The sequence below is a fragment of the Salmo salar genome, chromosome 19, assembly GCF_965601325.2.
Source record: "Salmo salar chromosome 19, fSalSal1, whole genome shotgun sequence".
In the NCBI taxonomy this organism is placed as follows: Eukaryota; Metazoa; Chordata; class Actinopteri; order Salmoniformes; family Salmonidae; genus Salmo; species Salmo salar.
In genome coordinates, this window is record NC_138309.1 from 4,690,855 (window position 1) to 4,718,567 (window position 27,713).

At 42.3% G+C, this 27,713-nt stretch overlaps 1 protein-coding gene across 3 annotated transcripts in view; it reads right to left on the bottom strand.

The window, feature by feature from the left end:
• LOC106578325 (netrin-3) overlaps positions 1 to 27,713 on the bottom strand; it is a 105,269-nt gene that overhangs the window by 57,544 nt on the left and 20,012 nt on the right. For 2 of the 3 annotated variants that reach the window (XM_014157016.3, XM_014157011.3), the window contains exon 2: positions 9,990 to 11,171. In XM_014157016.3, the coding sequence (XP_014012491.2) occupies positions 9,990 to 11,061 (1,072 nt within the window). In that variant the 5' untranslated portion in view covers positions 11,062 to 11,171. Of the gene's footprint in view, positions 1 to 9,989; positions 11,172 to 21,325; positions 21,559 to 27,713 lie in introns of those variants that run through there. The other variant, XM_014157012.3, reaches the window with a different exon arrangement.

The window sequence follows — 27,713 nt, forward strand, 5'->3', positions numbered from 1 at the left end:
CTGCCCCCTAGCCATAACAGGTTAAGGGATGTTTGGCCAGTCAGGCCTTCCTTGTCCCATCGCGCTCTAGCGACTCCTTGTGGCGGGCCGGGCGCCTGCAAGCTGACTTCGGTCGCCAGTTGAACGATGCTTCCTCTGACACATTTGTGCGGCTGGCTTCCGGGTTCAGCAAGCAGTGTGTCAAGAAGCAGTGCTGCTTGGCAGGGTCGTGTTTCGGAGGACGCATGGCTCTTGACCTTTGCCTCCCCTGAGTCCGTAGGGGAGTTGCAGCGATGGGAGAAAACTGTAAATACCAAATGGATATCATGAAATTGGGGAGAAAAAAGGGGTAAAAAAAAAAAAAGAATGTCATTGTATGCTGTAGCGTTAAGATTTCCCTTCACTGGGCCTAGCCCGAACCATGAAAAACAGCCCCAGACCATTATTCCTCCTCCACCAAACTTTATAGTTGGCACTATGGATTTAGGCAGGTAGCGTTCTCCTGGCATCCGCCAAACCCAGATTCATCCGTCGGATTGACAGATTGTGAAGCGTGATTCATCACTCCAGAGAACGCGTTTCCACTGCTCCAGGGTCCAATGGCGGCAAGCTTTACACCACTCCAGCCGACGCTTGGCATTGCACATGGTGATCTTAGGCTTGTGTGCAGCTTCTCGGCCATGGAATCCCCTTTCATGAAGCTCCTGATGTACAGTTATTGTGCTGACGTTGCTTCCAGAGGCAGTTTGGAACTCGGTAGTGAGTGTTGCAACCGAAGACAGATTACTTTTACGCTCTAAGCGCTTCAGCACTCAGCGGTCCCGTTCTGTGACCTTGTGTGGCCTACCACTTCATGGCTGAGCCGTCGTTGCTCCTAGACGTTTCCACTTCAGTTGAGCAGCACTTACAGTTGACCTGGACAGCTCTAGCAGGGCAGAAATTTGACAAACTGACTTGTTGAATAGGTGGTATCCAATGATGGTGCCATGTTGAAAGTCACTGAGCTCTTCAGTAAGGCCATTCTACTGCCAATGTTTTGTCTATGGAGATTGCATGGCTGTGTGCTCAATTTTATACACCTGTCAGCAATGGGTGTGGCTAAAATTGCCGAATCCACTCATTTGAAGGGGTGTCCACATACTTTTGTATGATGTAATGTCCCTTTGAAGAGAAATGCTACTGCACCTATGATTATTTTTTGACATATCAAAAATCCACATTCACTTGATCAAATGACACAGTAATCCCATAGAATGTAATCTGTTAACATGAACAAGGTCACAAAAATTACTGCAATTTGACTTGGCAAGCTTTCAGAGTGTCTATATGGTGTTTTTTATTCGTCTTGAGGTAAGGGCAATCACTGCCAAATGACATTCTTGGAGCTGTTGTCATTCACTGTTTAGACATGTTCATTATTCATAGGGGAGTGCAGTAAACATCATGTTTTGTTGAGTGTAGAGGAGTCCTGTTTATAGAGCCAATGAAACAGAAATCACAAATGCTGCTGCTGCAGTAAGATGGCGCCGAAGAGGATGGCTGCCATTTCATGGGCTCTTAACCAACCGTGCTATTATGTCGTACATTTTTTTTTTTACTTATTTTGAACATAATGTTGCTGCTACCGTCTCTTATGACAGAAAAGAGCTTCTGGAAATCAGAACAGCGATTACTCAACTTGAACTGGACAAAGAATTTCTCTTTAATGAGTCGGACGAGAGGGTTTTACTCTAGACACCCGAACAGACCCTCATCCGCATCATTCGCAGGAGAAAGAGACGGAAAATATATCGCGGAAAGAGATTGGGGTGCCTTGTGAGGATCCACCGACGAGTGGCTAATCTGCCCTTGTCATCCGTACTACTGGCCAACGTACAATCGCTGGAAAATAAATTGGACGAGCTAAAAGCACGTATATCCTACCAACGGGACATTAAAAACTATAATATCTTATGTTTAACCAAGTTGCGGCTGAACGACGACATGATTAACCTGTTTAGGATAGGGGGCAGTATTGACACGGCTGGATAAAAAACATACCCGATTTAATCTGGTTACCACTCCTACCCAGTAACTAGAATATGCATATACTTATTACATATGGATAGAAAACACCCTAAAGTTTCTAAAACTGTTTGAATGGTGTCTGTGAGTATAACAGAACTCAAATGGCAGGTCAAAAACTGTGAGATTCCTTTACAGGAAGTGGCCTGTCTGACCATTTCTTGAACTTCTTTTCCATCTCTATCTTTTACTAAGGATCTCTGCTCTAACGTGACACTTCCTACGTCGTCCATAGGCGCTCAGAGCCCGGGAAAAAACAGAATGTCGTCATCCCAGCCCCAGGCTGAAACACATTATCGCCTTTCTCAAGTGGCCGATCAAGGGACTCTGGGCTTAGGCTCGTGACCCGACCGCCCCCGCCTTCGTGATTTTTTCCTCTGTTTGCCGAAAAGGAGATTCCCTGTCGGAATATTATCGCTTTTCTACGAGAAAAATGGCGTAAAAATTGATTTTAAACAGCGGTTGACATGCTTCGAAGTACGGTAATGGAATATTTAGAATTTTTTTGTCACGAATTGCGCCTTGCGCACGACCCTTCTTTACCATTTCGGATAGTGTCTGGAACGCACGAACAAAACGCCGCTATTCGGATATAACGATGGATTATTTTGGACCAAACCAACATTTGTTATTGAAGTAGCAGTCCTGGGAGTGCATTCTGACGAAGACAACAAAAGGTAATCAAACTTTTATAATAGTAAATATGATTATGGTGAGTGCTAAACTTGCCGGGTGTCTAAATAGCTAGCCCGTGATGCCTGGGCTATGTACTTAGAATATTGCAAAATGTGCTTTCACCAAAAAGCTATTTTAAAATCGGACATATCGAGTGCATAGAGGAGGTCTGTATCTATAATTCTTAAAATAATTGTTATGCTTTTTGTGAACGTTTATCGTGAGTAATTTAGTAAAATGTTAGCGAATTCCCCGGAAGTTTGCGGGGGGTATGCTAGTTCTGAACGTCACATGCTAATGTAAAAAGCTGTTTTTTGATATAAATATGAACTTGATTGAACAAAACATGCATGTATTGTATAACATAATGTCCTAGGGTTGTCATCTGATGAAGATCATCAAAGGTGAGTGCTGCATTTAGCTGTCTTCTGGGTTTTGGTGACATTATATGCTGGCTTGAAAAATGGGTGTCTGATTATTTCTGGCTTGGTACTCTGCTGACATAATCTAATGTTTTGCTTTCGTTGTAAAGCCTTTTTGAAATCGGACAGTGTGGTTAGATTAACGAGAGTCTTGTCTTTAAATAGCTGTAAAATAGTCATATGTTTGAGAAATTGAAGTAATAGGATTTTTAAGGTTTTGAAAATCGCGCCACAGGCTTCAAGTGGCTGTTACGTAGGTGGGACGAATTCGTCCCGCCTAGCCCATAGAGGTTAAACACCATAGTGCCCCCCAAAGCTCATCACTAAGCTAAGGACCCTGGGACTAAACACCTCCCTCTGCAACTGGATCCTGGACTTCTTGATGAGCGTAGGTAACAATACATCCGCCAACCTGATCCTTAACACGGGGGCCCCTCAGGGGTACGTGCTCAGTCCCCTCCTGTACTCCCTGTTCACTCATGACTGCACGGCCAGGAACGACTCCAACACCATCATTAAGTTTGCCGATGACACAACAGTGGTAGGCATGATCACCAACAATGACGAGACAGCATATAGGGAGGAGGTCAGAGACCTCGCTGTGTGGTGCCAGGACAACAACCTCTCCCTCAATGTGATCAAGACAAAAGATATAATTGTGGACTACAGGAAAAGGAGGACCGAGCACGCCCCCATTCTCATCGACAGGGCTGTAGTAGAACAGGTTGAGAGCTTCAAGTTCCTCGGTGTCCACTTCACCAACAAACTAACATGGTCCAAGCACACCAAGACAGTCGTAAAGAGGGTACGACAAAACCTATTCCCACTCAGGAGACTGAAAATATTTGGCATGGGTCCTCAGATCCTCAAATGTTTCTACAGCTGCACCATCGAGAGTATCCTGACTGGTTGAATCCCCGCATCGTATGGCAAATGCTCAGCCTCCAACCGCAAGGCACTACAGAGGGTAGTGCATACGGCCCAGAACATCACTGGGGCCAAGCTTCCTGCCATCAAGAATCTCTATACCAGGCGGTGTCAGAGAAAGGCTCTAAAAATGGTCAAAGATTCCAGCCACCCTAGTCAAAGACTGTTCTCTCTGCTACCGTATGGCAAGCAGTACCGGAGACCCAATTCTATGTCCAAGAGGCTTCTAAACAGCTTCCACCCCCAAGCCATAAGACTACTGAACACCTAATCAAATGGCTGCCCAGACTACTTGCATTGCCCCCCCCCCCCCCTCACGCTTTTACGCTACTGCTATTCTCTGTTATTATCTATGCTTATGTCCCTTTAATAACTCTACCGAAATGTATACACTACCGTTCAAAAGTTTGGGGTCATTTCGAAATGTCATTGTTTTTGAAAGAAAATCACATGTTGATCAGAAATACATTGTAGACATTGTTAATGTTGTAAATGACTATTGATAGCTGGTAACGGCTGATTTTTTTATGGGTGTACAGAGGCCCATTATCAGCAACCATCACTCCTGGGTTCCAATGGCACGTTGTGTTAGCTATTCCAAGTTTATCATTTTAAAAGGCTAATTGATCATTAGAAAATAATTTGTAATTATGTTAGCACAGCTGAAACTGTTGTTCTGATTAAAGAATCAATAAAACTGGCCTTCTTTAGACTAGTTGAGTATCTGGAGAATCAGCGTTTGTGGGTTCGACTACAGGCTCAAAATGGCCAGAAACAAAAAACTTTCTTCTGAAATCCGTCAGTCTAGTCTTGTTCTGAGAAATTAAGGCTATTCCATGCGAGAAATTACCAAGAAACTGAAGATCTCGTACAACTCTGTGTAGTACTCCCTTCACAGAACAGTGCAAACTAGCTCTAACCAGAATAGAAAGAGGAGTGGGAGGCGCCAGTGCCCAACTGAGCAAGAGGACAAGTACATTAGAGTGTCTAGTTTGAGAAACAGATGCCTCACAAGTCCTCAACTGGAAGCTTCATTAAATGGTACCCGCAAACGTCAACAGTGAAGAGGTGACTCCGGGATACTGGCCTTCTAGGCAGAGTTGCAAAGAAAAAGCCATATCTCAGACTGGCCAATAAAAAGAAAAGATTAAGATGGGCAAAAGAACACAGACACTGGACAGAGGAAGATTGGAAAAAAGTGTTATGGACAGACAAATCTAACTTTGAGGTGTTCGGATCACAAAGAAGAACATTCGTGAGACGCAGAAAAAATGAAAATATGCTGGAGAGTGCTTGATGCCATCTGTCAAGCATGATGGAGGCAATGTGATGGTCTGGGGGTGCTTTGGTGGTGATAAAGTGGGAGATTAGTACAGGGTAAAAGGGATCTTGAAGAAGGAAGGCTATCACTCCATTTTGCAATGCCATGCCATACTGTGTGAACGGTGCTTAATTGGAGTCAATTTCCTCCTACAACAGGAAAATGACCCAAAGCACAGCTCCAAACTATGCATTAACTATTTAGGGAAGAAGCATTCAGCTGGTATTCTGTCTGAAATGGAGTGGCCAGCACAGTCACCGGATCTCAACCCTATTGAGCTGTTGTGGGAGCAGCTTGACCGTATGGTACGTAAGAAGTGCCCATCAAGCCAATCCAACTTGTGGGAGGGGCTTCAGGAAGCATGGGGTGAAATCTCTTTAGATGATCTCAACAAATTGACAACTAGAATGCCAAAGGTCTGCAAGGATTTTTGCTGCAAATGGAGGAAAGCTAAGATTGAAGGACACAATTATTATTTCAATTAAAAATCATTATTTATAACCTTGTCAACGTCTTGACTATATTTCCTATTCATTTTGCAACTAATTTCATGTATGTTTTCATGGAAAACAAGGACATTCTAAGTGACCCCAAACTTTTGAACGGTAGTGTATATTACCTCAATTACCTCGACTAATCGGTGCCCCCGCACATTGACTCTGTTCCGGTACCCCCTGTATATAGCCTCGCTATTGTTATTTTACTGCTGCTCTTTAATTACTTAATTTCTTATTTTTTTTGGTATTTTTCTTAAAACCTCATTGTTGGTTAAGGGCTTGTAAGTAAGTATTTCACTGTAAGGTCTACACCTGTTGTATTCGGCGCATGTGACAAATACAATTTTATTTTATGTTTTATTTGATTTGCGTTTCAGTGCACTGTAGTCTGTTGAGCAATGTAGGGTTGGGGATGGGTTGCATTTGGTGTTTGGCATTAAGTAACTCCACAAGAACATTTCACCTTCATCTTCACTTGTGTCAGCAGCAAGTCACCTGGTGTACATCTAGCCTTACTGTAGTCAAATCTCATTTTAACTATCTCTTTCTCTATCTGCAATGCTGAGAACATTACAGCAACTTCAGAGAGAACACAGATTGAGAATGAATCAAATGAACTTTTTAAGATAGCATTAGGGAAAGATTTGATGAAAATGAGAGAAAATGTCCTCACTTGGGGGATTATAAATAGTCATATGGAAAATGACTAATTCATGTTTTGCTTTCAAATGTTTTGTCCATAAATAAATACAAAATATTGTTATGCTACTTGTCACATAAAGGAACTGCCAAATGTAATTCAACAATTAGCTAATTATTCACGGGCTTTTGGGAAGACAATGCAGAGAAGGGAGAAAGCGAGAGAGAGAGCGAGAGAGCGAAATGGATAGAGGGAGAGAGAGAGAGATGGAGAGAGGGAGAGAGACCCAGAATCCCAGACAGACGTGTGTTTGTGTACGGCCTGTCTCGCCTCACAATTCCACTGATGGGTAGGTGTGCAATAGGGCCAAATACCCATCCCACTCACATTCCCTCATTAGGAATTCTGAGACACATTCAGGTGCTTGTCACTGGCAGAGAATAACTCCTTCACACAAAGGGAGGGCGGGAATGGTGAAGAGAGGGAGAGAGCAAGACAGGATGAGAGAGAGAGAGAGAGAGAGAGAGAGAGAGAGAGAGAGAGAGAGAGAGAGAGAGAAAGAGACCCAGAATGGTGAAGAGAGGGAGAGAGCGAGACAGGATGAGAAGGAGAGAGAGAAATAGGTCTGGATATACACAGTGTACAAAACATTAGGAACACCTTCCTAATGAGTTGCACCCCTTTTGCCCTCAGAACATCTTCCATTCGTCTACAAGGTGTCGAAAGCGTTCCACAGGGACGCTGGCCCGTGTTGACGCCAATGCTTCCCACAGTTGTGTCAAGTTGGCTGGATGTCCTTTGGGTGGTGGACCATTCTTGATACGCATGGGAAACTGTTCAACGTGAAAAACTCAGCAGCGTTGCAGTTCTTGACACACTCAAACCGGTGTGCCTGGCTCCTATGGCCATACCCCATTCAAAGGCACTTAAATCTTCTGTCTTGCCCATTTAAACTCTGAATGGCACACATACATAGTCCATGTCTCAATTGTCTCAAGGCCTAAAAATACTTCTTTAACCTGTCTCTTCCCCTTCACCTACACTGATTGAAGTGGATTTAACAGGTGACATCAATAAGGGATCATAACTTTCACCTGGTCAGTCTATGTCATGGAAAGTGCAGTTGTTCCTAATGTTTTGTACACTCATTGTAGAAAGATAATGAAGAGAGTAGACCCCACTCTCAGTCGCATTAAATTGCATGGTCCTCCCAACATGATGGCAATTGAAATTAGTATTCGCACAGACCAGACAATTGAATGATGTTTCTATAACGATTTGTACAAAGTTGCAAGATACCAATGTATGGTAAATCCAATCAATAGACCATCACAAGACTTCTTCTGTTAAAACTGAGTACTGAAGAATTCCCATCCATGCTTACACAGTCATTGTAAGAATATGTATGGGTGTGTATAAATTGTATAATAAATATAATATATAATACATTTCTAGTTACGGGGGTGAGTTCCCCAATAACAAAACCTAATTCTTTAAAGATTTTTTGTCTTTCTTTATTTTCCTCCCCTTTTGTGCGTATTCATTTACCTTACTGTTAATGGATAATATACAAAATGATGTTGACACTAGCACACACAGTGCATTTGAAAAGTATTTAGATCCTTTTTCCACATTTTGTTACATTACAACCTTATTCTAAAATTGATTAAAATGTATATTTTCCTTATCAATCTACACACAATAACCCATAACGACAAAGCAAAAACTGATTTATAGACATTTTTGCAAACGTATAAAAAAATAAAAAATGAACTGAAATATAACATTTACATAAGTATTAGGCCCTTTACTCAGTACTTTGTTGAAGCATCTTTGGCAGCGATTACAGCCTCGAGTCTTCTTGGATATGATGTTACAAGCTTGGCACACCTGTATTTGGTAAGTTTCTCTCATTCCTCTCTGCAGATCCTCTCAAGCTCTGTCCGGTTTGGATGGGGAGCATTGCTGCACAGCTGTTTTCAGGTTTCTCCAGAGATGTTCGATCGGGTTCAAGTCCGGGCTCTGGCTGGGCCACTCAAGGACATTCAGAGACTTGTCCCGAAGCCACTCCTGCGGTGTCTTGGCTGTGTGTTTAGGACCGTTGTCCTGTTGGAAGGTGAACCTTCACCCCAGTCTGAGATCCTGAGTGCTCTGGAACAAGTTTTCATCAGGACCTCTCTGTACTTTGCTCCATTCATCTTTCCCTCCATACTGACTAGTCTCCCAGTCCCTGCCGCTGAAAAACATCCCCACAGCATGATGCTGCCACCACCATGCTTCACCATAGGGATTGTGCCAGGTTTCCTCCAGCCGTGACGCTTGGAATTCAGGCCAAAGGGTTCAATCTTGGTTTCACCAGTCCAGAGAATCTTGTTTCTCATGGTCTGAGAGTCTTTAGGTGCATTTTGGCAAACTCCAAGCGGGCTGTCATGTGCCTTTTACTGAGGAGTGGCTTTCATCTGGCCACTACCATAAAGGCCTGATTGGTGGAGTGCTGCAGAGATGGTTGTCCTTCTGGAAGGTTATCCCATCTCCACAGAGGAACTGTAGAGCTCTGTCAGAGTGACCATTGGGTTTTTGCTCACTTCTCTGACCAAGCCCCTTCTCCCCCGATTGCTCAGTTTGGCCGGTCGGCCAGCTCTAGGAAGAGTCTTGGTGGTTCGAAACGTCTTCCATTTAAGAATGATGGAGGCCACTTTGTTCTTGGGGACCTTCAATGATGCAGAAATGTTTTGGTACCCTTCTCCAGATCTGTGCCTCGACACAATCCTGTCTCGGAGCTCTACGGACAATTATTTTGACCTCATTGCTTGGTTTATGCTCTGACATGCACTGTCAACTGTGGGACCTTATATAGACAGGTGTGTACCTTTCCAAATCATGTCTAATCAATTAAATTTACCACAGGTGGACTCCAATTAAGTTGTAGAAACATGATCAATGGAAACGGGATGCACCTGAGTTCAGTTTCGAGTCTAATAGCAAAGGGTCTGAATACTTATGTAAATAAGTTTGTTATTTGCAAAAATGTCTAAAAACCTGTTTTTGCTTTGTCATTGTGGGGTATTGTGTGTAGATTGCTGAGGAAAATTATTTTATTTAATCCATTCTAAAATAAGGCTGTAACGTAACAAAATGTGGAAAAAGTCGAGGGATCTGAATACTTTCCCGAAGGCATGCTGATGTCATTGGCATTGAGATACCGAGTCAGATGTCACTGATTTAAGTGGGCAAAGCTGATGGCATCTCTTTGTAAAACCATACTAACATTATGAATGCTACTATATTAGGAATTACTATGTCTATTTACAGTGCACATACCTGCTAACCAACAAGGGTCAACAATAAAGAATTGATCCCAAAAATAAATAATGGAAAATAAGAGAGTGGAAAGAGTGGAAAAGTGCAGAATCTAAAAGAATAATCACAACCGATAGAAAATGCTGAATAGACCTGGAACTCACGTAAACACTCGTTGGCCTCACGGGCGCTGGCCCTCTGCCACGGCCGGTCGTAGTGGAAGGGCTTGCAGTGGTCGCACTCGGGCCCCTCCGTGTTGTGCTTGCAGTCACACACCAGCTTGCCCTCTTTGTCCTTGAGGCAGCGTGAGGCGTGCCCATTGCACTTACACCTCCCGCCCACTTGGAAGTCCCCCACCGCGTAGAAGTACGCCGGCAGAGACGTGGATGGTACCATTGGGTCCTCGTCCGGCTGGCCTCCCCTGCCCATCCCCCCCCCTTCTCCTGCCCCTATTTCGCGGGGCAGCTGGGGCCGGCTGAAGACCACACGGATGTCGGTGACTGATACCCAGTCCTGGAGCACAGGGCTGTTGTCAAAGTCTTTCCCGGAGGGCCGCCCGTCCAGAGTGCTGAAGGCAATGAGCCCTCCGGAAAGGGGGTAGAGGTCAGTGTGGCCGTCGGTACAAAGGGCCTCCTGCTCATTCTGCTTTGTGATGGTCGCCTTGTTGGGCCGGTTGTACATGCGCCGGCACTGGGACGAATAGTACTGGTAAGGCGTCCAGCTTTTGCCGTAGTCCATGCTCTTGTAGATTGCCAGTGACTCTGGGCGGGGCGAGCAGAACTGCAAGCTGACATAGGTGATCTCAAACTTCTTTCCCAGCGACAGGGTGAGGTTGACGTTGTTTGGCGAGGTGTGCAGATTCTCCGACTGCCAGCAGGTGAGGTTGTGGGCCGAGTTGAGGTCGGTGAGGTAGGAGGGCGGGTGGGCACGCCATGGGTCCGCTGCGTCGCAGATCTGGCAGGTGCGCACTGAAGGCCGCTCCTCAATGCGCTCCACCATGCTACAAGAGCGCGACGACGTCGGCCAGCCGCACACGCTGGACACGGCCACCTCCTTGCCAAAGGCGGCGTTGATGAACTCAGGGATGCAGCGGCGGGCGACGCCTGCGTCATCGTAGCAGGGGTCTGGGGGTATCTGTTGCCCAGCAAAGGGGTTGGCGGCACCGTGGGGGGAGGCGGGGGAGGCTGAGCATGCCAGGAGGCACAGTCCCAGCAAGCACCTCCAGGCTTCCCTCATCCTGCAGAGTGTCTATGCGAGGGAGTGTGTGTTTGTGAGGGGGAGTGGAAGGAGAGAATCCCAGCTCACAGACCCTTCCTTTAGGGTGACCGTGACCACCGCAGTCTGTCCTGTGAAACAGAGACAAGAGAGAGAAAAGCAAGAAAGAGATCAGTGCCATCGTTGCCATAAAAGGATTCAAAGCAACAAGCAACATTTTTGACACCTGCTTATAGATGAAAATATTTACAGTTCAGTAATGTAGTTATTCTCATGTCATTGTTGACACGTCCATTTGTCCCAAACACATCCAGTCATCCTATTGTCGTCAAGTCAATCCTACTATATGCGCAAGCTTACTCATATGAGCTAAATATCACGTTTGTGACATTTCAAAACACCTCAGAACCTTATGATGAGTAATGGAGTGTTTTCATTAACTAAAACCCTGCAAAAGAGAGAGAGAGGAGAGAGAGGAGAAGGAGGAGCGAGAGAGTGAGAGAAGGAAAGAGAGAAATGGGGGAAGAGAGTAAGAGAAGGAGAAAGAGAATAACCATATAAAGAGAGATGTTAGGGGCCGGATTGGAGCGACTGTGTCCTGAATTTTAATGGCGCCACTCTTTCAGCACCTCCATTCAGTTCGTGGCGAGGCATTCTGGTCATGCTTCAGCGGCGCACGCGGCAGAAGTCACCCAATAATCCCCCCGTTCAAAATATGCAGGCAGAGCCATCAGCCGCACGTGACCTTAGCCAATACCCAATTCAACAGTTTAAAAAAACTCTGACCTAAAAAGGAACTAAAGAGGAACAAGTAATGTGCCTTGCTTTGGAGGTATAAACCACTTATCGTTGTCAATCCAGCTTTACAGAGTTGGACTGTATAGGAATAACTAGCTGCACACAGTGTTAAACACAATATAGTATTTATTTCCCCACTTGGCAATTGCAACGTTATATGCCTATTGAACATAAAACATATACCATGGTAGCTGCTATATGTAGGCTACGATGGAGACAATAGGTTCTTTACAGACTCCATTGGCAGAGCTGGCTGTAACAAAGCCATTGGTTTGGACTGAAAGTTCTCTATAAATCTCAGCGTTTACATGCACACTAATAATTCAATATTAAACTGATTATGGCAGTAGTCAGAGTATGGAAATAGTCATGTAAACACCTTACTCTGCTTGTCTTAAATCGATGTAAGGTCAAAATCGAAATAAGCATATGCCGATTAAAACATCAGATTTTCTGAGCCATTTTTCTAATTATTAGGACACGTAAACAGCTTAAAATGTAGTTCCAGTGGGGTATTTGATCTGCGCAAGCCTCCCTCTTATACACAAGTGAAGTGAATTTGGGAAAACTGAAAGTATGCATCTTCAAAATAGTTTTCACATACAAACTTTATTTCCAACATGGTCATTGTTATAGAAAGTCACTGTGGTGGCAATTTTCTGCATTTATCAAAAGTCCCATCAGCCTGATTTTGGATGTGTGAGAGAGAGCGAGAGATGTGTGGCAGAGAGAGAAATAGAGGGAGAAAATCCACTGATCAAATTTCCAAATTGAAATGTTCCCAATGAGATTTCAACCTTTATTCACCGACTCTAAAAGTCAGCCAGAAGTTCATTGAATTCCCAATGTTTTCTATGATATAAAAGCGCAACCAAACTCCAATGGAAAACAATGTCTGATTTTTGGTTTAGTTGTCACCTAAATGTGTTATCACTGCACTTTCAACCACTTAAAAGCACAACAAAGTTCTGATGGGAATACAGTGTCAGATATTTTGTATTTATAGAACAACTTAATGTGTTATCACTGTGCTTTATCCAATAGCAACACCAAATGACCTGGATTGCAGTTGATATTACATTAAAAGTACATAGTGGAAGTGATCAATGCTGTTCGAGATTCTGCACTGATTATTATAGCAATTGTGAAGATCTCCACAGACCTGTGCCCTTTGCATGCTTTCTTGAACAGGCACACTTCCTATGATTACCGTAAAACTTAAATTAATAGCCTGGGCATTTATTTACTTAAATCACTTAATACAACAGGCGCTTATTAGAGACAGGCTTCTATTGAGGCCAGGAATCCATTTCCTTAATGCACACAGCTTTTGCTCATTTGCATAGTTAATGGTTTAACTCAAGCATTCACTTCCAGCATTTATATACATTTCTTCATTTCCTGCACTAATCTGTTATCATTTACTCACTGTGTCACATTTATTTTGTGTTAGTATGCCTGTATAAAAAATGTAAATAAACTTCCTTGACAGAATTACTATTCTCCTATGACTGCATTTGTCAGTTCTTACTTTCACCACTAGAGGACAATCAGACGATTTCTAGGGGCCTGTTGTTGCCTTGTTTTTGTGCTTGTCAGTTAGCTAGCAGTTCTCAGCTGTTAGCAGCAAATGGCTAGCAGTTTCTTACGGGCGATAAAAACGGATGATTGCCATCATTTTATCTGAGTCATTACTGAATTATTTAATATAACAAAATCAAACAAACCTCTTAACAAGTCATGGTAATTCAGGGTAACCTCGTAAGCAATTCATTTAGACCTAGCGTTTATTTAAAACAAGCATTTATTTGCTGAATGTGTGCCGTTGCCCAGCCATTAACCCTTTGATGTGTACGATCACGAATTTGTGATCATTTTTGAGCGGTCCTTGCAGCGTACGACACAAATATGTTACTGGAACAGCAGCAACAGAACCTATGATGCAACAAATGCGTCTAAACAGCATTGTTGTCAAAAAGCATATAAACAATGTTTTGTACTGATGGGAAATAAAGGGCTTCACAACTTTATTCCTCAAGTTCACCTTTTAATGTAATGAACACGAGAGAGACAGAGAGCTGGTTTCAAGCGCAGAGCGCAGCATGTGTTTCATGAAAGGGACCATAGGAGGAGGCAGGTAGATGGGTCCAGGGGCAGGTAGAAGGTCATACACAGTAGGTCCAAAAAGGGCAACAGTACAGGCAGGGAATAGGCAAAAGGCATCGTGAGTGAGGCAGGCAAAAACTATCATACATGGGAGGAGAGAAGGATGGGGAAAAACAGCGCTCTGAAAGTGTGTCTCAAAACAAACAATACCTCACAGTGATGGGGTGCAAGGAACTGAACTAAATAGTGTGGGATGATGACATGCAGGTGTCTGAACAGGTGATTAGAATTCTGGTGATTGGGATCTGGAGAGTGAGCTGGAAAGTGGGCTGAGTTCTGGGGATCTAAGTGTTTGGGAGTGTGAGTTGGATGCAGACATAACATTTATTGTAAAAGATAAATGCGAACTTCATCATCCAAACATCACACGGAACACATCCACAGCTAAACTAATTTCGTAAACCAGTCTATATAACAGGTTGCGCTGACAAAAAAACAAAACATAAGTTAGCAACCTAACAACTAGACTTGTTTACAATGTACCACATCTCTGGTGAACACAAGGGAGAAATGTAATATTGTTTAGAAAAGAGATGCGTGTCAGCTAAGCTAACAGCAGCTAAATTCTTCATGATGGTATCCATGTTTGTTTATGTTTGACTTGCCGCAAACTCCCTAATCCCAGAATGCCATTTTAAAACGCAAATTAACTAAATCAAAGATGGCTGCGCCCATTGTCAAAAAAATATTAACTTAGTTTAGCAACTTTTAAGCATATTACAAACCTTCAATGTACTTGTTACAGTGTCTACAAGAACCGGAGCACATGACTTGACAAGTCGTTTACTGTTTTTGACAAATCACAATGCAAATAAAATGTTATCACCTCACAGATCATCACACCAAATACAAGCCTACTGCCTAGCCGTAGCATGAAAGCTAAACAGGGATGAAACCATTTTAGGTGGTTTGTGGGGCGTTCATGGGGTAGAAATGGGAAAGGTATCGTGGGGGATATGATGCAGGAAATTTTACTTTGATGGGGGGATTTATCAATAAATGGGGGGCAAACACAGGAGTTTATACTCTAAATAAAAATAAAACCCTTGGAAAGGGTTTACAATCTGATGCCGCGTTCAAAACAACTGGGAACTCAAAAATCTCTGACTTCTGACTACGGTGTATTCAAGACAACTGGGAACTCGGAAAAAAACTAGCTCCGACTGGGATATATTTTTTAATGGTCATCCAACTCGGGAACTCGGGCCTCTTTCTAGAGCTTCGACTTTCCAACCTGTAGATCACTGAGGTCATAGTTTGACCTAGTATTTTTCAGAGATCACAGTTGTCTTCAAAGCACTATAAGTCAGTCGATTGAACTATCCCTTATTATAACATCTTTGGTCTGACAGACGCTTACGTGACAACCAGAATGCATTGTATGATGTCAACAAGCATGGCGCCCTACACAGCCAGCAAAAAGCTTAGCATTAGCTCATCATAATCAGTACAACCTTCAAAAAAGTATTTTACACACATCATATGTGTCCATTACAATCTATGCAAGAATCGGAATTCATGATTTGTCACCAGTACTTGAAAACATTAAATGCATTATGATCCATACACACAAATGGTGTGAAAAAGTAAAAACGAAAACACAATATACAGAAAATAAGCCACTTACTGTGATAGGAATGCATACATGTCCAAAGTCCAATTTGTAAGGAAACAATGAAGGCAATGCAAGTGCCAGACAGAAAATGTGCTGTGCAAGGCCGGTTTTGACAAGAGATGCACAATGTCTTCATACTTGATCTGGGGAAACACTGGGGTAGTGATTGGGCTCTTGAAGGCTCAGTAAAGCCTCAAACATAAATTGTCACATGTTAAGGTTAGCCTACTGTAACTATAAATGTATTCTTATGTATGAGGGCAGCACGGGTTAACTGTCCTATTGCATAACAATCACATTTTGGAACAGTGAGTGCATTCTGACATCACACGCATCAAAAAAAACTCACGCTGGGGCAACTGTTAGAGATATTTGGAACTCACGAGTGAAAAGGTTAAAAAGGGACAGGCGGCTATTTGAGACTGCATTTATTTGAAGTTATGGTACATAAGACATTTATAGTTACAGTAGATATAAGGGCACAAGGCCCAGATGCAGACACGAGAGGCAGATGGTTTGAGTCTTTGATATTTATTACATCCAAAAGGGGTAGGCAAGAGAATGGTCATGAACAGCCAAAAGGTCAAAACCAGTTCAGAGTGCAGGAGGTACAGTGTGGTAAGCAGGCTCGAGGTCAGGCAGAAAGGTCAGGCAGGCGGGTACAGAGTCCAGAAAACAGGCAAGGGTCAAAACCGGGGGGACTAGTAAAAGAGAATAGAAAAGGCAGGAGCACGGGAAAAAGACACTGGTTGACTTGGAACATACAAGATGAACTGGCACAGAGAGACAGGAAACAGGGATATTTACATCAGGGATAACAAACGACACCTGGAGGGGGTGGAGACAATAACAATGACAGGTGAAACTGATCAGGTGTGACAGTAGACTAACCTTAACATGTGGCCATGGATGTGTTACTCATTTTAAAATTGTTACATTAGCTTGTAAGATAACTTTAACATAAAGCTATTTTCTGTATTACAAAAGTAATATTGAATTGTGTTTGGTTTTCAATGCAACCAAATATCATTTAAATGATATCTAATGCTTGGATAGTTTAATCTGAGCCACTGGCTAAATCCTATTCTTTAAAACTTCTTCAGGATCGGTGTCCCGTCCACGGGACGGTTGCGCCAACGTAGGCTAATGTGATTAGCATGAAGTTGTAAGAAAAAAAAAAAATGGCAGGTATCTGATATGGGCAGAAAGCTTAAATTCTTGTAAATCAAACTGCACTGTCCAATTTACAGTAGCTATTAGAGTGAAAGAATACCATGCTATAGATTGAGGAGAGTGTACAATTATTAACTTGAAAATGTATGAATAAAACAATTAGGCACATTTGGGCAGTCTTGATACAACATTTTGAATAGATACGCAATATTTCACTGGATCACTCTAAAACATTTCACATACAGTGCTGACATCTAGTGGCCAAGGTCTAAATTGCACCTGGGCTAGAATAATTCATTACGCCCTTTCTCTTGCATTTCAAAGATGACGGTACCAAAAAAATATAAAACAAATGTTTTTTTTTTTCTTTGGATTATCTTTTACCAGATCTAATATTTTATATTCTCTTACATTCCTTTCACATTTCAGATCAAATTGTTATTAGTCACATGCGCCGAATACAACAGGTTCACCTTACAGTGAAATGTTTAATTACGAGACCCGAACCAACAATGCAGTTTTAAAAAATATGGATAAGAATAAGAAACAAAAGTAACAAGTAACTGAAGAGCAGCAGTAAAATAACAATAGCGAGACTATATACGGGGGGCGGGGGGGGGGGGGGGGGTACCGGCACAGAGCCAATGTGCGGGGGCACCGTTTAGTTGAAGTAATATGTACATGTGGGTAGAGTTATTAAAGTGACTATGGGTAGATTATAACAACAGAGAGTAGCAGCGGTGTAAAAGAGGAGGGGGGCAATGCAAATAGTGTGGGTAACCATTTGATTAGGTGTTCAGGAGTCTTATGGCTTGGGGGTAGAAGCTGTTTAGAAGCCTCTTGGAACTAGACTTGGCGCTCCGGTACCGCTTGCCATGCGGTAGCAGAGAGAACAGTCTATGACCAGGGTGGCTGGAGTCCTTGACCATTTTCAGGGCCATCCTCTTACACCGCCTGGTATAGAGGTCCTGGATGGCAGGAAGCTTGGCCCCAGTGATGTACTGGGCCGTTCGCACTACCCTCTGTAGTGCCTTGCGGTCGGAAGCCAAGCAGTTGCCATACCAGGCAGTGATGCAACCAGTCAGGATGCTCTCGATGGTGCAGCTATGGAACCTTTTTTGAGGATCTGTGGACCCATGCCAAATCTTTTCAGTCTCCCGAGTGGGAATAGGTTTTTTCGTACCCTCTTCACGACTGTCTTGGTGTGCTTGGACTATATTAGTTTGTTGGTGATGTGGACTCCCAAGGAACTTGAAGCTCTCAACCTGCTCCACTGCAGCCATGTCAATGAGAATGGGGGCGTGCTCGGTCCTCTTTCTCCTGTAGTCCACAATCATCTCCTTTGTCTTGATCACGTTGAGGAGGGAGAGGTTTGTATCCTGGCACCACAAGGCCAGGTCTCTGACCTCTTCCCTATATGCTGTCTCGTCGTTGTCGGTGATCAGGCCTACCTCTGTTGTGCCATCAGCAAACTTAACCTGTTAGGGCTAGGGGGCAGTATTGACACGGCTGGATAAAAAACGTACCCGATTTAATCTGGTTACTACTCCTGCCCAGTAACTAGAATATGCATATAATTATTGGCTTTGGATAGAAAACACTCCAAAGTTTCAAAAACTGTTTGAATGGTGTCTGTGAGTATAACAGAAGTCAAATGGCAGGTCAAAACCTGAGAAGATTCTGTAAAGGAAGTACCCTGTCTGACCATTTCTTCCCCTTCTTGATTATCTCTATCCATTACAAAGGATCTCTGCTGTTACGTGACACTTCCTACGGCTCAAATGGGCTCTCAGAAGGCGGCAAAAAGCTGAATCGTGGCTTTGCAGGCTCTGGCTGAAACAAAGTAGCGCGTTTGGGTAGTGGCTGATTATAGTACTGTGAGACTCAGGCTCGTGCCCGCGTCGACCGAAAGCTTTGTTTTCTTTCCTCTGTTTACCTAAACGGAGATTCCCGGTCGGAATATTATCACTTTTTTACGAGAAAAATGGCATAAAAATGGATTTTAAACAGCGGTTGACATGCTTCGAAGTACGGTAATGGAATATTTAGATTTTTTTTGTCACGAATTGCGCCATGCTCGCGACCCTGATTTACCATTTCGGATAGTGTCTGGAACGCACGAACAAAACGCCGCTATTTGGATATAACGCTGGATTATTTTGGACCAAACCAACATTTGTTATTGAAGTAGCAGTCCTGGGAGTGCATTCTGACGAAGACAACAAAGGTAATCAAACTTTTGTAATAGTAAATCTGATTTTGGTGAAGGCTAAACTTGCTGGGTGTCTAAATAGCTAGCCCGTGATGGCTGGGCTATGTACTTAGAATATTGCAAAATGTGCTTTCACCAAAAAGCTATTATAAAATCGGACATATCGAGTGCATAGAGGAGTTCTGTATCTATAATTCTTAAAATAATTGTTATGTTTTTTGTGAACGTTTATCGTGAGTAATTTAGTAAATTGTTAGTAAATTCCCCGGAAGTTTGCGGGGGGAATGCTAGTTCTGAACGTCACATGCTAATGTAAAAAGCTGGTTTTTGATATAAATATGAACTTGATTGAACAAAACATGCATGTATTGTATAACATAATGTCCTAGGGTTGTCATCTGATGAAGATCATCAAAGGTTAGTGCTGCATTTAGCTGTGGTTTGGGTTTTTGTGACATTATATGCTAGCTTGAAAAATGGGTGTCTGATTATTTCTGGCTGGGTACTCTGCTGACATAATGTAATGTTTTGCTTTCGTTGTAAAGCCTTTTTGAAATCGGACAGTGTGGTTAGATTAATGAGAGTCTTGTCTTTAACCTGTTAGGGCTAGGGGGCAGTATTTTCACGGCTGGATAAAAAACGTACCCGATTTAATCTGGTTACTACTCCTGCCCATTAACTAGAATATGCATATAATTATTGGCTTTGGATAGAAAACACCCTAAAGTTTCTAAAACTGTTTGAATGGTGTCTGTGAGTATAACAGAACTCATATGGCAGGCAAAAACCTGAGAAGATTTCATGCAGGAAGTGGCCTGTCTGACAAGGTGTCGTTCTTCTTGTCTCTGTTTATTGAAGAGTGAGGATCTTAGCTGTCCCGTGACACTTCCTACGGCTGCCATAGGCTCTCAGAAGGCGGCAAAACGCTGAATCGTGGCTTTGCAGGCTCTGGCTGAAACAAAGTAGCGCGTTTGGGTAGTGGCTGGTTACAGTACTGTGAGACTCAGGCTCGTGCCCACGTCGACCGAAAGCTTTGTTTTCTTTCCTCTGTTTAGCTAAATGGACATTCCCGGTCGGAATATTATCGCTTTTTTACGAGAAAAATGGCATAAAATGGATTTTAAACAGCGGTTGACATGCTTCGAAGTACGGTAATGGAATATTTAGATTTTTTTTGTCACGAATTGCGCCATGCGCGCGACCCTGATTTACCATTTCGGATAGTGTCTGGGACGCACGAACAAAACTCTGCTATTCGGATATAACGATGGATTATTTTGGACCAAACCAACATTTGTTATTGAAGTAGCAGTCCTGGGAGTGCATTCTGACGAAGACAACAAAAGGTAATCAAACTTTTATAATAGTAAATCTGATATTGGTGAGTGCTAAACTTGCCGGGTGTCTAAATAGCTAGCCCGTGATGGCTGGGCTATGTACTTAGAATATTGCAAAATGTGCTTTCACCAAAAAGCTATTTTAAAATCGGACATATCGAGTGCATAGAGGAGTTCTGTATCTATAATTCTTAAAATAATTGTTATGCTTTTTGTGAACGTTTATCGTGAGTAATTTAGTAAATTGTTAGCAAATTCCCCGGAAGTTTGCGGGGGGTATGCTAGTTCTGAACGTCACATGCTAATGTAAAAAGCTGTTTTTTATATAAATATGAACTTGATTGAACAAAACATGCATGTATTGTATAACATAATGTCCTAGGTGTGTCATCTGATGAAGATCATCAAAGGTTAGTGCTGCATTTAGCTGTGGTTTGGGTTTTTGTGACATTATATGCTAGCTTGAAAAATGGGTGTCTGATTATTTCTGGCTTGGTACTCTGCTGACATAATCTAATGTTTTGCTTTCGCTGTAAAGCCTTTTTGAAATCGGACAGTGTGGTTAGATAAATGAGAGTCTTGTCTTTAAAATGCTGTGAAATAGTCATATGTTTGAAAAATTGAAGTTTTTGTATTTTTGAGGAATTTGTAATTCGCGCCACACCTATCATTGGATATTGGAGCAGGTGTTCCGCTAGCGGAACGTCTAGATGTAAGAGGTTAAAATGCTGTAAAATAGTCATATGTTTGAGAAATTGAAGTAATAGTATTTCTAAGGTATTTGAAAATCTCGTCACGTGATTCAACTGGCTGTTGCGTAGGTGGGACGAATTCGTCCCTCCTAGCCCAGAGAGGTTAATAATGGTGTTGGTCGTGCCTAGCCTTGCAGTCATGAGTGAACAGAGAGTACAGGAGGGGACTGAGCACGCACCCCTGAGAGGCTCCTGTGTTGAAGATCAGCGTGGCGGATGTGTTGTTACCTACCCTTTCCACCTGGGGGCGTCCCATCAGGAAGTTCAGGATTCAGTTGCAGAGGGAGGTGTTTAGTCCCAGGGTCCTTAGCTTATTGATGAGCTTTGAGGGCACTATGGTGATGAACGCTGAGCTGTAGTCAATTAACAGCATTCTCACATAGGTGTTCCTTTCGTCCAGGTGTGAAAGGGCAGTGTAGAGTGCAATAGATATTGCATCATCTGTGGATCTGTTGGGGTGGAATAAAAATTGGAGTGGGTCTATTGTTTCTGTGATAATGGCGTTGATGTGAGCCATGAACAGCCTTTCAAAGCACTTCATGGCTACAAACGTGAGTGCTACAGCTCAGTAGTCATTTAAGCAGGTTACCTTAGTGTTCGTGGGCACAGGGACTATTGTGGTCTGCTTAAAACATGTTGGTATTACAGACTCGGACAGGGAGAGGTTGAAAATGTCAGTGAAAACATTTGACAGTTGGTCAGCGCATGCTAGCATTACACGTCCTGGTAATTTGTCTGTCCCTGCGGCCTTGTTAATGTTGACCTGTTTAAAGGTCTTACTCACATCGGCTGCGGAGAGCGTGATCACACAGTCGTCCGGCAGAGCTGGTGCGCTCATGCATGTTTCAGTGTTATTTTCCTCGAAGCGAGCAAAGAAGTAATTTAGCTTGTCTGGTTGGCTCGTGTCACTGGGCAGCTCTCGGCTGTGCTTCACTTTGTAGTCTGTAATGGTTTGCAAGCCCTGCCACATCCGACATGCGTCAGAGCTGGTGTAGTACGATTCGATCTTATTCCTGTATTGACGCTTCGCAGTTTGATCGTTCGTCGGAGGGCATAACGGTCTTTCTTATAAACCTCGGTTTCGCTCCTTGAAAGCGGCAGCTCTAGCCTTTAGCTCAGTGCACATGTTGCCTGTAATCCACGGCTTCTGGTTGGGGTATGTAAATATGGTCACTGTGGGGACGACGTCATCTATGCACTTATTGATGAAGCCAATAACTGATGCGGTGTACTCCTCAATGCCATCGGAGGAATCCCGGAACGTATTCCAGTCTGTGCTAGCAAAATAGTCCTGTAGCTTAGCATCTGCTTCACCTGACCACTTTTTTATAGATCTAGTCACTGGTGCTTCCTGCTTTAATTATTGCTTTTAGGCAGGAATCAGGAGGATAAAATTATGGTCAGATTTGTCAAATGGAGGGCGAGGGAGAGCAATGTATGCATCTCTGTGTGTGGAGTAAAGGTGGTCCAGAGATTTGTTTCCTCTGGTTGCACATTTAACATGCTGATAAAAATTTGGTAAAACAGATTTAAGTTTCCCTACATTAAAGTCCCTGGCTACTTTTCTTGTTTGCATATGGCAGAATACAGCTCAATCAATGCTCTCTTAGTGCCAGCCTCTGACTGTGGTGGTATGTAAACAGCTACGAAAAATACAGATGAAAACTCTCTAGGTAGATACTGTGGTCTACAGCTTATCATGAGATACTCTCCCTCAGGCGAGCAATAGCTCGAGACTTCCTTAGATATCGTGCACCAGCTGTTATTTACAAAAATTCATCGTCCGTCGCCCCTTGTCTTACCAGACGCCTCTGTTCTATCCTGCCGGCACAGTGTATAACCAGCCAGCTATATGTTGATTTTGTCGTCATTCAGCCACGACTCCGTGAAGCATAAGATATTACAGTTTTGAATGTCCTGTTAGTAGTTTAATCTTGCGAGTAGGTCATCGGTTTTATTCTCCAAAGATTGCACATTTGCTAGCAGAATGGAAGGAAGTGGGGGTTTTTCTCAATCGCCCACGAATTCTCAGAAGGCAGCCCGCCCTCTGACCCCTTTTTCTCCACCTCCTCTTCACGCATATCACGGGGACCTGGGCCTGTTCCCGAGAAAGCATTATATCGTTTGCGTCGGGCTCATTAGACTCGTTAAATGAAAAAAAGGATTCTGCCAGTCTGTGGTGATGTAACGGCCGTCGTTGAAGAGAGTAGACCAAGGCGCAGCGTGGTTAATGCCCATCATGAATTTATTAAAGATAGAACACTTTAAACAACAAAAACAAGAAACCGACAGCCCAAACAGTTCTGTCAGGTGCAAACCACTAAACAGAAATTAACTACCCACAAACCCCAAAGGAAAACAGGCTGCCTAAGTATGACTCCCAATCAGCGACAACGATGTACAGCTGTCCCTGATTGAGAGCCATACCAGGCCAAAACAAATAAATACAAAGCATAGAAAAAAGGACATAGAATGCCCACCCAAATCACACCCTGACCAAACCTAAATAGAGACATAAAAAAGTCTCTCTCAGGTCAGGGCGTGACAGGTGAGTAATCACAGTCCTGATGTCTTGAAGCGACAACATTATGCACAAAATAAGTTTAAAAAAACAAGTTACAAACAATGCAAATAAATAAACAAAAAAACACAATCGGATGTCTTCTTCTCCGGCACCATTTCCAAAAACTCCAAAGTGTTTCCTTTCAAATCTTATCAAGAAAATCCATATCCTTGCTTCAGGTCCTGGGTATGTCATTTTAGGCTAAAATTGAAAAAAGGGGTGGATCCTTAAGAAGTTTTAACTTTTGTTTTTGGTTTGGTTGGAGATGTGAATCAAACGTATAATTTAGCAACTTGTCAACAAGTTAATGTAAATAATATTTACATTATTGAATTTGAAAGTGATATTGAAAGATATGTTGTCAAGACAACCAAATATCAACATTTGAAGGAGATGAATCATTTGTGCCACTGACTTAGTTCAGTTTGTCTACAAATGAATAATTGATATGTTAGATTCACGTCTCCATCTCAAACAAGAATTCACGTTAAAGACTAGGACTAAATCAAATAAAACTTTGATTTGCTTTAGTCCTATTCTCGAACTTTGATGTTTGGTTGAGATGGAATGTTAATCCAACATATTAATTATTAACTTCAAGATTACATTTGAAATCAACCAATGCTATAGGCCTACATGTATTGTCTATTTTTAATTGAACCTTGGGTTGAATTGAAACAATAACTGTTGATGACTTTGCAAATGCTATAGAGGTCTAAATAGTATCATTTATGATATGACTTATAAAGTACTGTTACGTTTCATTTGCTCTGTTAAACTTACCCTTTTGAATGATTTCAATAGCAACTGTGACTATATTTAGATATTAAGAGATCTCTCAATGGTAGTAGTCAGTGACAAATATCAAAGCTGGGCTTGGTTAGAACCCTGGATGGGAGACCAAAGGATTGCTGTAAATAGATCAACACCCCAGTAGGAGGAGCTTCCCAGCGTACTGTTTTTTTTTCTGGTAGTGGATATAACGTTGAAGATCTGATGTTGTTTCAAAGGTACAAGCTCAACATATTTTATACATGGTTTGTATATGTTAAAAATTCATTACAATTAACATAATCCTGTAGTTGAAATTCCACCCTCAAAACAACATTGATGACTTTTCAAATCCAATGTATTTTCCACGTAGATTCCACATCACAATAGTTTAGAACATTTTGTTGAAACAACGTTGATTTAACCAGTTTGTGCCCAGTGGGAAGATATGTACTGTATATGGCCAAGGACTTTTCCTCCCTAATCAAAACAAAAGCCTACTTCTACCTTGCACTTCAGTCGAGGAGGAAGGCAGATGGAGCAAGTTAAAATTAGTCGAAAAAGTAATGTTCTGTACCTTTTCTTTTTCAGAGGGTCCACAGCTAGCAACTCTTAGAACACTGGAGAAAGAGGGGCACTCTTTTCTGCTCAAGCGCTTATTAAGCCTTGACCATTTGGCCTCTCTTCTGACTGGAGAACTGTGTGTGCGTGCGTGTGGTAAGAACGGAAAGAGATGTTGAAGGACTCATCTTAACTCTTAGGGCTAGGGGCAGTATTTTCACGGCCAGATGAAAAACGTACCCAATTTAAACAGGTTACTACTCTGTTCCAGAAACTACAATATGCATATTATTAGGAGATTTGGTTAGAAAACACTCTGAAGTTTCTAAAACTGTTTGAATGGTGTCTGTGAGTATAACAGAACTCATTTGGCAGGCAAAACCCTGAGACATTTTCTGACAAGAAGTGGATACCTGATGTGTTGTATTACCTTTAAACCTATCCCATTGAAAAACACAGGGGCTGAGGAATATTTTGGCACTTCCTATTGCTTCCACTAGATGTCACCAGCCTTTACAAAGTGTTTTGAGTCTTCTGGAGGGAGATCTGACCGAACAAGAGCCATGGAACGATGATGGCCCATTAGACACCTGGCGCGCGAGTTCATGTTGGGTACCCTCGTTCCAATACGTTATAAAAGAGTATGCATTCGTCCACCTTGAATATTATTCATGTTCTGGTTAAAAAAGGCCCTAATGATTTATGCTATACAACGTTTGACATGTTTGAACGAACGGAAATATATTTTTCATGACGAGAAGTCCGGCTGGCTTAGATCATGTGCTAACAAGACGGAGATTTTTGGACATAAATGATGAGCTTTTTTGAACAAAACTACATTCGTTATGGACCTGTGATACCTGGAAGTGACATCTGATGAAGAGAATCAAAGGTAATGGATTATTTACATAGTATTTTCGATTTTAGATCTCCCCAACATGACGTCTAGTCTGTATCGCAACGCGTATTTTTCTGGGCGCAGTGCTCAGATTATTGCAAAGTGTGATTTCCCAGTAAGGTTATTTTTAAATCTGGCAAGTTGATTGCGTTCAAGAGATGTAAATCTATAATTCTTTAAATGACAATATAATATTTTACCAATGTTTTCTAATTTTAATTATTTAATTTGTGGTGTTGACTTGACTGCCGGTTATTGGAGGGAAACGATTTCCTCAACATCAATGCCATAGTAAAACGCTGTTTTTGGATATAAATATGAACTTGATAGAACTAAAAATGCATGCATTGTCTAACATAATGTCCTAGGAGTGTCATCTGATGGAGATTGTAAAAGGTTAGTGCATCATTTTAGCTGATTTATGGTTTTGGTGACGCCTGTCTTTGAATTGGCACAACATTACACACAACTCTTGTAAATGTACTGTCCTAACATACTCTAAATTTATGCTTTCGCCGTAAAACCTTTTTGAAATCGTAAAACGTGGTTAGATTAAGGAGATGTTTATCTTTCAAAGGGTGTAAAATAGTTGTATGTTTGAAAAATTTGAATTTTGACATTTACTTGGATTCAAATTTGCCGCTCTTGAAATGCACCTGCTGTTGATGGAGTGCACCACGGGTGGGACGCTAGCGTCCCACCTAGCCAATAGAGGTTAATTCACTGATTATTTGACATTTCCACTGTCCGATTTCAAAAAGGCTTTACAACGAAAGCAAAACATTAGATTATGTCAGCAGAGTACCCAGCCAGAAATAATCAGACACCCATTTTTCAAGCTAGCATATAATGTCACATAAACCCAAACCACAGCTAAATGCAGCACTAACCTTTGATGATCTTCATCAGATGACACCCCTAGGACATTATGTTATACAATACATGCATGTTTTGTTCAATCAAGTTCATATTTATATCAAAAACCAGCTTTTTACATTAGCATGTGACTAGCATGTGACTAGCATTCCCACCGAACACTTCCGGTGAATTTACTAAATTACTCACGATAAACGTTCACAAAAAACATAACAATTATTTTAAGAATTATAGATACAGAACTCCTCTATGCACTCGCTATGTCCGATTTTAAAATAGCTTTTCGGTGAAAGCACATTTTGCAATATTCTCAGTAGATAGCCCGGCATCACAGGGCTAGCTATTTAGACACCCAGCAAGTTTAGCACTCACCAAAGTCAGATTTACTATAAGAAAAATGTTATTACCTTTGCTGTTCTTCGTCAGAATGCACTCCCAGGACTTCTACTTCAATAACAAATGTTGGTTTGGTCCCAAATAATCCATAGTTATATCCAAACAGCGGTGTTTTGTTCGTGCGTTCAAGACACTATCCGAAAGGGTAAAGAAGGGTGACGAGCATGGCGCATTTCGTGACCAAAAAATTCTAAATATTCCATTACCGTACTTCGAAGCATGTCAACCGCTGTTTAAAATCAATTTTTATGCCATTTTTCTCGTAAAAAAAGCGATAATATTCCGACAGGGAGTGGTGGTTTTCGTTCAAAGAGAGAGAAAATAAAAACATCTCGTGCCCTCGTGCACGAGCCCCAGTCCGATGGTCCTCTGACAGGCCACTATCCAAACGCGCTAATGTGTTTCAGCCAGGGGCTGCCTCGATATCATTCAGCTTTTTCCCGGGTTCTGAGAGCCTATGGGAGCCGTAGGAAGTGTCACGTTACAGCAAAGATCCTAAATGTTCAATAAACAGAGGCAAGAAGCCCAAGGAATGGTCAGAGAGGGTACTTCCTG